Genomic DNA, 13330 nt, shown 5'->3' with positions numbered 1-13330 from the left:
GCTCCCCCCCCCCGCAAACAAACGCCTGTTCCCCACCGCCGCGAAGGCACATTTTCTCCTCCCCCTGCCGCAAACGAACGCCTGCTTCCCCCCACAGCATGCACCTTCTCTGCTCTTACCTCCTTAACGCTAATAGGGCAGCTTGCAGGCTCGCTGGTGTTATAGCGATCCCTGCAGCTGCCTATGATCCTCAGCGGCACATTCTCTCTGCCGCGATCCTGCCCCTGATGTCAGAGCAGGGACAGGACGTAGCAGAAAGAACGTGCCGCTGAGGACCACGGGCAGCTGCAGGGATTGCTATAACACCAGCAAGCCTGCAAGCTGCCCTGTTAGCGTTAAGGTGGTAAGAGTGGGGAAGCTGGGGAAGGCAAGAGCAGGCAAGCTGGGGGAGGCCTTTCTGACAGACCCTCCCCCCTCAAGCAGGAGCAGCAGCGGATGGCCAGCAAGAGGCAGCGCTGCAGCTCCTGCATTAGGAAGGCACGGGGGAATGGTCGGCCATTGAATCAGGAGGCCGATTTTTTTTTTTTATTGAAACGATTTGAATCAATTCACCTGATTCGAATCGGTGAATCGATTTGAATCGTGAATCAGGCAGCACTAGTGTGGAGATACTGGTCAGCTGCCGGGAAGTCTTTGAATCCAGGGCGGAGTCCTTGTGTCCAATGATTTCATCCAAGTGGGCCCGGTTCCTGTGATAAGAATCAGCCACTTCCTGTAGCGCTGCCACAGGACATGACCAGCACCTTTGAAGACCCGGTGGAGCCTCGGTGACTTTCATTAAGCATTGATTCCTCTAAGTAGAGCAGGAGGCCTCCACTGACCACCACAGGAGATCATGAATACTTAATCAGAGTAAATATAAATTTAAGTACTGTATATACCACCTACACTCCTGCCAGTGGGTGGTAAGGGATAGGCAAGTTCTGCAAGATTTCAGGGACTGAAAATACAATAATGAAGCACTGCTCCCTACTGACAGCAATGCAGGACTCCCACACAGCTTAGAGGGAATAGTGTCAAAAAGTGCAACTTTGATGATAATTGTGAAAAAGTTAAAGTTTCTGAGAGGGAGGTTTTATAACACACTGATTTCCATGCTCACAATGCTGACTACGTCAGGGTATATGATATCATCTCATTCTATCAAAGCACTTAAAAAATAAAATAATTGGACTTTGGGCTCCTTTTATTAAAGTGCGCTAGGGCTTTAACGTGTGGAATAGAGTGCGCTACATTGCCGCACGCGCTAGACCTTAACGCCAGCTTTGAGCTGGCGTTAGTTCTAGAAGAGTAGCACGCGATGTAGCGTGCGGTAATTTCCTGTGTGCGCTAAAAACACTAGCACACCTTAGTAAAAGGAGCCCTTTATATTGAAATTGCTGATTTCTAAGATCTGCAGTATATATGTCTGTTTTTAATTTGCATTACTCCCAGATTCTCACAAACCTACTGCTGATTATTGGATATTGATAGCTACCCAGTCTTGTGCTGGGAAAATTGGCAGTTTGCTATACTGCAAGGACTAGTACTATGCTCTGCTTTTTGAGCTTTTGTTGGGAGTCTGTTCCTAATTTTTACTTCAAATTTGGTGGTTGTCCAAAGGCCAGAATTGGAGAGCTGGGAATGCCTCTTTTAGGTGAATATTTATTTATTTAAAAAATTGATATACCGTCTGGAGTCTCATCTGTTTCCAAAATAATATACATTCAGTGCCCATCCTTTTAATCTATAAATTGACCTTCCTGAATCCATCCACTTCACCCCTGGATCCTAACTTGTCAATGTTTAGTTCCTTTCATTTCTACCATCAGGAATTCAACTTTAGAGAAATGTCAGATTTCTACCCTCTGGAAAAATGCAATAACTGCAGCCAGCTACAGATCAGTATCTAATGTTTCCATTACCTCCAAAATTGTAAAGAAGGTAGTTCTTTACCAGCTACACAAATTACATGAGCAAAACTAATGTCCTTCACTCTAGACAGTCAGACTACCTGTCCTCCACTTTCAGTGCTCATAGCTTTAATCTCTCTAAATATATCTCAAGCTGCTTCCTGATCAATATGGCTGTAACATTTCCGGTTTAAAATTAAAAGCAATTGAAAACTCTGCAAACTCCATGCTGGTAAACAGACTAGGATGCCACTAGAATGAATCAGTCACTGTCCTGTCACTCTGTACCAATTACGGTTACAAGTTCTCTTATAATCCACAAATATTGTAAAGCTCTATGTGGATTCCAATAAAGAGAACTAGGCATAACCTAAAATGACCATTAAAGTAATAATTATGGGTCTCAGTACTAGAACTCTAAGGCAATATTTCTCAACTCGACCCTTGGAGTACCCCCTTGCCAGTCAGGTTTTCAAGATGCCCACAATGAATATGCATGAAAGAAATTTGTATATATTGGAGGCAGTGTATGCAAATCAAGCTTATGCATATTCATTGTGGACATCCTGAAAACCTGACTGGCAAGCGGGTACCCCAGGATCAAGTTGAGAAACACTGCTCTAAGGGATCCTTTTACTAAGCTGCACTAAAAAGTGCCTAGTGCAATTCAGCATTGTGGGGGCTTTCCTGCATGCTTTTTGCACAGCAGTAAAATGGCTTCATTTTCCATTTTCCCTATTAATGACTACATGCTAATTTCTCCATTAGTGCATGGCCATTTACATGGGAGCACTTACTGACACCTATTTTCTAGGCGGTAAGGGTTCATACTCTAATCCTACACTAAGCGGTTAGTGCGTAGCAATGTTCCTGTGCTAACCAATTAGCGAAGAACATGTTTCATGTTTATTATGGTTTGATATACTGCTTAAAAATTCCTAAGCGGTTTACATTAAAACACTGTTTAAATAAAAGTCTAAAAAAAGGAGAGCAAACGTGAATAATAAAGACAACAGGGGAGGGATGACATGCGAAACAAAAAAAAAAACTGAATGGGGATGGGAAAGCACAAAAGGCGGTGGGAATGAAATGATTCAAAATCCTGATGTATACCCCATAGGGATCTTTATAAAGAAAGGTTTTGAGGTTTACATTAAGAACATAAGAATAGCCTTACTGGGTCATAACAATGGACCATCAAGCCCAGTAGCTCGTTCTCACTGTGGCCAATCCAGGACACTAGTACCTGGCAAAAACCCAAGAAACATAGAAACATAGAAAGATGACGGCAGAAAAGGGCTACAGCCCATCAAGTCTGCCCACTCTACTGTCCCACCCCATTAAGTCAGAGTGCTGCTCGACCCACGTAGAGATCCCACATGGATGTCCCATTTATTCTTAAAGTCGAGCACGCTAGTGACCTTGATCACCTGCACCGGTAGTTTGTTCCAGTGATCCACCACCCTTTCTGTAAAGAAATACTTCCTGGTGTCACCACCAAATCTCCCTCCTCTGAGCTTGAGCGGGTGCCCCCTTGTGACTGAAGGTCCCTTAGGAAAGAATATGTCATTTTCCATCTCGACGCAACCTGTGACGTACTTAAATGTCTCAATCATGTCACCCCTCTCCCTGCGCTCCTCTAGAGAGTAGAGCTGCAACTTGCCCAGTCTTTCCTCGTATGAGAGACCCTTGAGTCCGGAGACCATCCTAGTGGCCATTCGCTGGACTGACTCAGCTCGAAGTACATCTTTACGGTAATGTGGCCTCCAGAATTGCACACAGTACTCCAGATGAGGCCTCACCATGGTTCTGTACAGTGGCATTATGACTTCAGGTTTACGGCTGACGAAGCTTCTATTGATACATCCCATCATCCGCCTTGCCTTGGATGAGGCCTTCTCTACTTGTTTGGCAGCCTTCATGTCCACACTGATGATTACTCCCAAGTCCCGTTCTTCTGAGGTCGTAGCTAGTGTTTCTCCATTCAAGGTGTATGTTCTGCATGGATTTCTGCTGCCGAGATGCATCACCTTACACTTCTTTGCGTTGAAGCCCAGCTGCCATGTTGAGGACCAGTTTTCCAACTTGATCAGATCCTGCACCATACCATCCGTGAGATCGCTTTTACCTACTATATTACACAGTTTGGTGTCGTCGGCAAACAGCGCTACTTTTCCCTGAAGCCCTCGGGTCAAGTCCCTTATGAATATGTTAAAAAGGGATGGTCCCAGGACTGAGCCCTGCGGCACTCTGCTAGTCACCTCCGATGTTTTAGAGAGGGTGCCATTGACCACCACCCTCTGAAGTCTTCCACTCAGCCAATCATTGACCCATGCCGTTAGTTTCTCACCTAACCCCATCGATTTCATCTTGTTTAATAGTCTACGGTGTGGGACACTGTCAAACGCTTTACTGAAATCCAAGTACACTATGTCCAGAGACTCTCCCGAGTCTAGCTTTCCTGTCACCCAGTCAAAGAAGCTGATAAGATTGGATTGGCATGACCTGCCCCTAGTGAATCCATGTTGACAGGGATCCCTCAGATTCCCCTCATCCAATATCGTGTCTAATTTCCCTTTAAGTAGAGTCTCCATGAGTTTACACACTATTGATGTGAGACTTACTGGTCTGTAATTCGCAGCCTCCGCTCTGCAATCCTTTTTGTGCAGAGGAACAACATTGGCAGTTTTCCAGTCCAGGGGGACTCTCCCCGTACTTAGGGAGAGATTGAAGAGCATGGCCAACGGTTCCGCCAAAACATCGCATAGCTCTCTGAGCACTCTTGGGTGCAGATTGTCCGGTCCCATGGCTTTGTTCACCTTGAGTCTTGACAGTTCTCTGTAAACATCAGCTGGTGTGAACTCAAACTCCTGAAATGGGTCATCCATGCTTTGCTTTGCATCCAGCCGAGGCCCGTGCCCTGGTGCCTCGCAGGTAAAGACTGAACAGAAGTAATCATTCAGTAGTTTGGCTTTATCGGAGTCAGTTTCCACATAATTCCCGTCTGGCGTTCTAAGGCGTACTATCCCGTTTGTGTTCTTTTTCCTGTCGCTAATGTATCTGAAGAAGGATTTGTCCCCTCTCTTGATGTTCTTCACTAAAGTTTCTTCCATACGAAGTTTAGCCTCCCTGACTGCTGTTTTGACCGCTGCAGACTTTGTCCTGTATTCAATGTTTGCTTCTTTTTCCCCCCATGCGTTTGTATGAGAGAAATGCTCTTTTCTTCTCCTTGACGAGGAATGATACCTCATCTGTGAACCATTGGGGTTTCCTTTTTCTTTGTTGTTTGGTTACCGATTTTATGTAGCGGATAGTTGCCTCATGAAGGATCGATTTCAAGGTTGACCACATAGCTTCCACATTATGAGTTACTTCTTGAACCTGCAGCATCTGGTAGACGAAATCTCCCATGCGTGCGAAGTCAGTCCCCTTGAAATTGAGTACCCTTGTTTTTGTTTGTGATCTAGGGAAGCCTTTCTTAAGGTTAAACCATACCATGTTATGGTCACTGGTGGCTAGCGTCTCTCCCACCGAGACGTCCGACACGCTTTCCCCATTCGTAAGTACCAGGTCCAGGATGGCCTGGGCCCTAGTGGGCTCTAGTACCATTTGTTTGAGCCGTATTCCCTCCATGGACGTTAATATCCTTCTGCTATCACAAGTTGTCGCCGATAGTGTGTTCCAGTCTACATCAGGCATGTTGAAGTCTCCTAATAGAACAGCCTCCCCCCGTAAGGTGATATTCTCAATGTCTTCAATTAATTCTGCGTCCTTTTCCTCCGAGTAGCAATATTCCATGCTACCGATACAGGTGCAAGCAGTGGCTTCACCCATCTCTTTATCAATAACAGACTATGGACTTTTCCTCTAGGAACTTGTCCAAACCTTTCTTAATACCAGCTAAGCTATCCGCTCTTATCACAACCTCTGGCAACGGGTTCCAGAGCATAACTATTCTCTGAGTGAAAAAAAATTTCCTCCTATTGGTTTTAAAAGTATTTCCCTGTAACTTCATTGAGTGTCCCCTAGTTTTTGTAATTTTTGACGGAGTGAAAAATCGATCCACTTGTACCCGTTCTACTCCACTCAGGATTTTGTAGACTTCAATCATATCTCCCCTTGAATTTGACTGATCCTGAAATCACCACAGGATGCCTGAGTGTGCTCCATAGTTTTTAAGCTGTGATAAGCATACATTAGTGTTTCTTGCAGCTTTGTTAAAAGGGCCCCTATGCATTTTCTGAATAAAACCTTTCAAAATAACAAATAATTATTGATCTGATTTGAAAAGCAAGTGTATTCCAAATTGAAGCAGCTTGATAAGTATGACTGGATAAAAACTTTTTTTTAGCACATAATCGCATAGGGTGAGGAAAATGCAATTCAAGTGTATTGCTGTGAGGGATTAAGTGGTTTTACCCTCACTAAAACCACAATTATACCATCAGACACCAGGGGGCACTAGCCCAAGGAGGGATGAACTACAGGTCCCAGGATGCACTGGGCTCAGCAGCTCAGAGCTGAGACACTTTAGAGGAGGTGGAGCAATTATGCTGAGTCATAGGGATGGACCTCATGCAAGAAGGGGGACTACAGTCAAACCTCGGTTTGCAAGTAACGTGATTTGTGAGTGTTTGCAAGACGAGCAAAACACTCAAGCAAACTTTAATTCGCAAACCGAGCTTTGACTCGATAAGCAAGTGTATCACCCCACCCCACCCAGGAACAGGCTTCTCTCCCTCCACAGCCCACCCCCAAATTCTTACCTCCAGCAGACACCGGCATGAACCAACCCATAGGACATACATGTGCTGGTGCTGAAAGAGCCTGCCACGATGTTCTATGCTGGGCTATGAGAATCTCGGAGAGGGTGGGAGCCAGATGCTCAAGACTGAAAGATTCCGAGGAAATTAGAAAGTCAAGGTTAGGAGGTAATGTCCTATTATGTTTTAAGAACTGGATGAAAGACAGAAAACAGAAAGTAGGGTTAAATGTAGGGTTACCATATGACTCAAGAAAAAAAAGAGGACAGATTAAGATATCCAGGGTTTACTTCCATTGAAAGCAATAGAAGTAAAACCCGGCTGTCTCAATCTGTCCTGTTTTTGGAGTCAGATGGTAACCCTATTTAAATGGTCAATATTCTCAATGAAGAAGGGTAAATAGTGGAGTTCATCATCAAACAAACAAACTCCTCAGCTCCTACTTTCAAACATCCAAATTAAACACAACAAGCTGAAAAAAAATTAAGACAACACAGGTGGAGGAGTCATTGTCCAAGAAAAGGATCTAGGTGTCATTGTTGAAGATACGTTGAAACCCTCAGCTCAATATGCGGCAGCAGCTAAGAAAGCAAATGAAATGCTAGAAATTATCAGGAAAGAATGGAAAGCAAAGATGAAAATGTTATAATGCCCTTGTATCGCTCTATGGTATGGCCGCGGTAGAAATCTCTACTGCGGTGTAGTAAAAGGGAGGTTAATTATATTTAACAGTTCCATTTTTTATCTAATCTAATATAGTATTTCTGAGTTATACTGTACCTAATTAGGTTTAAGGCGACTTACAATATAAAGAATTATAGAATGTATAAGCAACATTATATTATAGCAGTTTGAAGAGAACTGAGTTATGAACGGAGAAATGGGGAGGGAGGAATTGAGATTCAAAGACTACTGGTATTTGAATTAAGTATGGAATTTAGTGATACTAAGGGCTCCTTTTATGCAGGTGTGCTAGCGGTTTTAGCACGCGCTACATGCTAACGCCTCCATAGAGCTTACGTTAGTATTTTTCGTGTAGTGCTGGGGTTAGCATGCGCTAAAAACACTAGCGCACCTTAGTAATAGGAAGGGGTGGGAAGGGTGGGAGATAAGAATAATACTATTGATGATTATTAAGTGATATACTTATTGTTAATCTGTTTTAACATATTGACACACTTATTGTAAGTTCGAAAATGAATAAAGTTTTTTAAAAAAAAAAGAAAATATTTAGGCCCCCCTTTTATGGCAACATTAGCGAGAGCCTGGCAACCACACTGAAGCCTATAGGGATTTAAAGGGCCTCAGTGCAGTTACCTTAGTAAAAGGGAGCCTTATATAACTTCATTAGCGTTGCTTTCCTGTTTTCACTTATACTGTTGTTCTAAATACATTTTTAACACTTTATTTTTATTTAACATTCATCATAATCATTGTGCAGAAATTATATACAGTATCATGTACTAAATATATTTTAACCTATTTAGTCATGCTTTATAAGACCTTCTTTCATTATTTCCCCCCCCCCCACCCCAAGGATATCAAATGAACACTCACCAAAACTTCAGATCCGGAGCCACAGTTACTTGAGAGCAGTGAGTGAAGTTTCAATCAATAGGAGTATGGACACTTTGGACCCCACATCCCTGCTTGCATCTCCTAAATTTCGCTCCAGGAATGAGAGCTACATGAGAGCTATGAGCACTCTCAGTCAGGTGAGTGACACATGCACGGCAAAAGAGACAAAATCCCAATGGACTCCTGCATGCTGGAAACCTGGAAAACCTGATCTTCCATACAAAGAAAAGAGGCAAGCTTAGAATGATGTTATCTTTAGCAAAAATACTTAAAAACAGTAAGTACCATATTAGGGGCCATGGTGGAAATCTGTATATCAAACAGTGGAGTAGGGATGGAAAATGGACTTCCTTACAAAGATCAATAGTAAAAGCCAAAGGCTTTAATTGTTGCAGCACCTCAGATAAGCTCCTGGGCATTTAAATTGCCTGTCAGGGGCAGTTGTGTACACGGCATGCTGGCTATCTAGGGCAGAGCACCACTCCTCTAGTCAGAGTAACCCCCTCCTCTAGGCAGTAGGGGGGTGCATAGAGCGCTTGAAGGGCCGCGGTCCACATACATCCAGCAGTTGGCTCTGCTGGTTCCCTGCTCTGGAACAGGAAGTTGACATCAGATGGGGTGGGGGTCAGCAGAGCCAGCTGTCACCTGCATTCAGACCGTGGCCCTTTGACTGCTCCAGCATCCCCCAACTCCTTGCACCTAAGGTAGACCACCCCTACTATTCTGCCTTTGATATACTAGAGGACAGGGGCTAACCGGGCATTTTTTATTACATTACATTAGTGACTTTTATTCCGCTATTACCTTGCGGTTCAAGGTGGATTACATAAGAGGATTGAAATGCTTCCTGCCATGTTAGTTTGTCTTGATGGATTTTTTGAATTTTCTGAAAGTTTTGTAGTCTGGTGTCGTGATCAGTAGATTGGATAGTTGTTGGTCTAGTTTCGCTGCCTGCATGGCCAGTAGGCCATCATACATTTTTGCATTTGACGCCTCTGATTAGGGGGTGCGTGAATGGTGTCTGGGTTCTCCTTAGCCTGGTTGTGGTAGTTCGGATAAGGCAGCTGTTCAAGTAGCCTGGGCTGTCTCCATTCATGGCTTTAAATAGTAGACAGTAAAATTTGAATAGTATTCTTGCTTGTATTGGGAGCCAGTGTGAGTCGAGGTACGAGGCGGTGATGTGGTCGTATTTCTTCAGTGAATAGATCAATCTCAGAGCTGTGTTTTGTACTGTTTGTAGTTGTTTTATCATGACTGCGGGGCATGGGAGATAGAGGATGTTGCAGTAGTCTAGAAGTCCTAGGACTAGGGATTAGACCATGAGCTAGAATTGTTTTCTGTTGAAGAATTTTCAGATATGCCGTAAGTTTCGCATGACTGCAAATGATTTCTGTATTGTTTTGTTGATTTGTGGTTGCATGGTACAGCATCTGTCTATCATCATTCCCAGAAGTCTTAGGGTGGGTTGAATAGGGTATGTGATTGAGTTTATTACTAGGTTTGTTATGGTTGGAGTTTTGTTTTTTTCAGCAGTAAACCAGCTATTTAGGAGGCATTCCGGAGACAAAGTTGGCACTTAACCAGTTAGTGTTAAATATATTTAGTGGTGCAAAATAGGATCACGTGAAAGACAGACCTAGGTTTATGCAGTTCTTCATAGCTGGTTAAGTGCCAAATATAGCCTGGTATGTGCGCAGAAGACAAATTTTGTAACTGCTACTACTGTTAATTATAATTACAAAATTTGTCTTTATATTTTGCACCCTCTATTTGTGTGGCCAGTTGAGCAGGAGCAAAGTACTGTAGCATGTAAGCATTTGCAAACTCAATGTGCATACGCTGCATTACTTCCACCTTGCCTTAGAAATGTTTCTTCTAACTTGACTAAATGTTCATGACCAGGGCAGGATTAATTCATCGACGGCCCCTAGGCACCCAAGTACACTGGGCCCCCCTGCCCCGCCCCACCCCACCATGCGCCCAGGCGGAAACAGGAAGCTGAGTCAGAGGGAAGCTTTGGGCAAGCAGCACCACTTGCACAATTACAGTTCCCGTTGCCTTTCTTACCCGTGTTGCTTGCTTGTCTTACTTTACATCGATTGGGGGGGGGGGGGGGGGCCCGCGTTGGCGATCGATGCTGGAGGGGCCCATCACTGTTTGGAAAAAACAATGTTGATGCCCTCCTTCATCGGGCCCCCCTGACCATTTCGGGCCCTAGGCACGTGCCTACTTGGCCTATTGGTTAATCCTGCCCTGTTCTTGACGTGTGAAATCTAGCACCTATTTTTGGACGGATGATAGTGCTTTTCAGTCAAGGTGGGATCGATGCGTTTTGTAGAACAGAAGCAGAATTTTATAGGTTAGATGATGACGTATAGTTAAGGGCTTATAGATCAATTGAGTTGCACAGGCAACTTGGTCACAGGCCAGAATTTTAGTGTGCAATTTTGAGCACCATATATAGAATTCCCCTGACTTCTGCATATAGTTCTAAATCCGATTCTACTACCTCCTTCAAAAGCATTTAAAATGATGTGTAAAACGCATTGGCCACATCTTTATGACACATATCAGGAAGGTTATTTTATAAAAGCGCAAATTTTGGTACCTGGAAAAATCCACACGAAGGCCCTGATTTCTATAAATGGTACTAACTTGTAGGTGCTGTTAAGCACAATTGTCAATCATCCGCTAAGTGCTATTTATAGAATCACATTTACCCCCCTCTTTTACAAAGGTGCGTTAGCTGTTTTAGCGCGCGCTAAATGCTAACTTGTGCCAACGCATCAATAGGATATAATGGACGCGTTAGCATATAGCATACGCTAAAATGGCTAACGTATCTTAGAAAAAGGACCTGTTGTGGCACCTATGGTCCTAGGTGTTGGTAGGACTTGAAACCTTAGGCACACTCCTGTTTATGCCAGGCTTTTCTTGACCTAAATGAGTGCACCTAATTCAAATCACACCCCAATTCCACTTCTAAATATACCTCAGAGTAAACACCTACCTTGAAGGGGTAGGCGCCTACCAAACACCTACCAGTTAATTATTTCTTTTTCATTTTTTTCTAGCACTTTCCAATTAGCCACACTAAATTCAGCCAGGCAAGCAAGCATATAAACTTTCTTATCATAGTATAGCCTGTAGGGTATATTGACCAAATAGTCTACTCGTTAAAGAATTCTGATTTTATTCATTAGGTCATCAGAATTTTTTTATTTTTTTTTATTTTTTTTGAAAGCAATTCAATTTAATTCGACTTTTTCAAAAATCTGTAAACTTATCTTTCCATGTAGATCCAGCTTCGTTTATTTTATTCCCCTGGAGACCATTCTTTACTCAGCATAAATTCATGTTGTGCCCACAGGCTGAATCACTCCGTTTTTCAAACTTGCAGTGAGTCTTCTGTGAGCCTGTGACTTTCCAATGAATGACACCAATTAAGCCAAATTGAATAATTAAGTTACTGTAGATGCCTAGATTAGCTAGGCATGCTTATCTAGGTGCCTAACTCCAGGCACTGTTTTTAGGATCTGGGCCTAAGTGCTGTTTTATAAAAGGCACCCCAGGCTAAGTGCCCTTTGTAGAATAGAACTTAGAGTGAATCCCTGCATCCAAGTTGCACTTGCTGAAACCTGGTGTAAATTCTGGTGTAAGTTGGGCATAACCCCATGCCTCTCCCATAAATCTCCATGATATAAATTTACATATATTGGAAATCTGATATAAGCTCATTTATATGTGAGAATTCTATAAATTAGCACCTCAGTCTATAGTAAGTGCCCCAATGCTTTGTGCTTAGGAGGGAAATTCTGTATAGGGCACCCAAAGCTAGGCACAGGGATAATGCGTGTTAACCATGAATTCTATAACAACAGTTCCACACGGTACTATCTTTATACAATACTAGCTTAAGCCATTTTCATATCTAACTTTAGGTGCGAGCATTTACGCCTGCCTTAGCCTGGTGTGTAAACATTCACACTTAACTACTGTCAATTAGGTGCAGAAATGGAAGTATTCTACACCCCCATGCCTAAATCCATTGATCATGCCCCCTTTGGAGTTACACGCAAGTTGAATTAGGCGCTCAGCTCATAGAACAGGGGTGCAGAGAAGAAATGGGTGCCAATTAGCCCTGACCCAATAGGATGCATACATTTTTGAAAAATAATAATAATAATAATAATAAACATTTATTATATTTGATTTAAGGATTTCTACCTTTCACGTATTGTTTGCGATATAATTGACCGACTCCTTTGACTCTTATCTTGGCCTGCAGATGAGCGAAATGGAATTAAATGGCCAGTTTGAGTCTGTGTGCGAATCGGTATTCAGCGAGCTAGAGTCACAAGCAGTGGAGGCCCTGGACCTGCCTATGCCAGGTTGCTTCCGTATGAGAAGCCACAGCTACGTGAGGGCAATTGAGAAAGGATGCTCGCAGGATGATGAGTGTGTGTCGCTGAGGTCTTCATCGCCCCCTCGCACAACTACCACAGTGAGAACCATCCAGAGCAGCACCGGTAAGTTAATAATAAATAAAAGTCAGAATAAATTACTGTGTGCTATACAAAAGGGGGGGGGGGGGGATTCTTTAACTGGGTGCCTCCACCCTGAGATCATGCGGTAGATATCTGTGCTAAAACAGAACCAAGGCAGCTATAGAACTAGTTTAAGTGTGCAGACCTAAATGCAGGAAGGCAGGGCATCACTTACAGTATTCTGTAATTTCTGTTCATTAGTGGGAGCACCGCCTATGTCCCATTCATGTTCAACAAACTCAAACCCCCCTCCTTCCCCCCCCCCAAATCATAGGAAGAGGAGGCAAAGCCTCAGACTCCAACCCACCTCAGCTTATTTATGTGGATAGGTTATTGCTCAGGGAGAAACTTCATAGACAGAGAAACTTCCTCTTCTCTGCTTAGTTTAAGTGTCCATCTTTAATTTGTTTTCAAAGAGATTGGGCATCTCTCCTGCCGCAGGTCGCGGCAGTTCGGAGGGTGGTGATCAAGTTTCAAGTTCAAGTTTCAAGTTTATTCAGATTTGATTAATCGCTTTATCGTAATTCAAAGCGATGTACATAATAAAATT

General features: G+C 43.3%; 1 protein-coding gene across 7 annotated transcripts in view; it reads left to right on the top strand.

Annotated features, from left to right (window-relative positions):
* The window catches only part of DLGAP1 (DLG associated protein 1), a 759376-nt gene that overhangs the window by 531350 nt on the left and 214696 nt on the right, over window positions 1–13330 (top strand). For all 7 annotated transcript variants that reach the window (XR_004538413.1, XR_004538412.1, XM_033934400.1 and 4 more), the window contains 2 exons: window positions 8193–8370; window positions 12522–12762. Coding sequence is in view for 5 of the 7 variants with exons in the window: in XM_033934400.1 (XP_033790291.1) it covers window positions 8193–8370; window positions 12522–12762 (419 nt within the window). In the remaining 2 variants the exon portion in view is untranslated. The remainder of the gene's footprint in view (window positions 1–8192; window positions 8371–12521; window positions 12763–13330) is intronic.

Source organism: Geotrypetes seraphini, chromosome 2, assembly GCF_902459505.1.
Source record: "Geotrypetes seraphini chromosome 2, aGeoSer1.1, whole genome shotgun sequence".
Taxonomy (NCBI): domain Eukaryota; kingdom Metazoa; phylum Chordata; class Amphibia; order Gymnophiona; family Dermophiidae; genus Geotrypetes; species Geotrypetes seraphini.
Note: the sequence above shows the minus strand (reverse complement) of the source record. Positions and strands in the feature narration are given on the sequence as shown.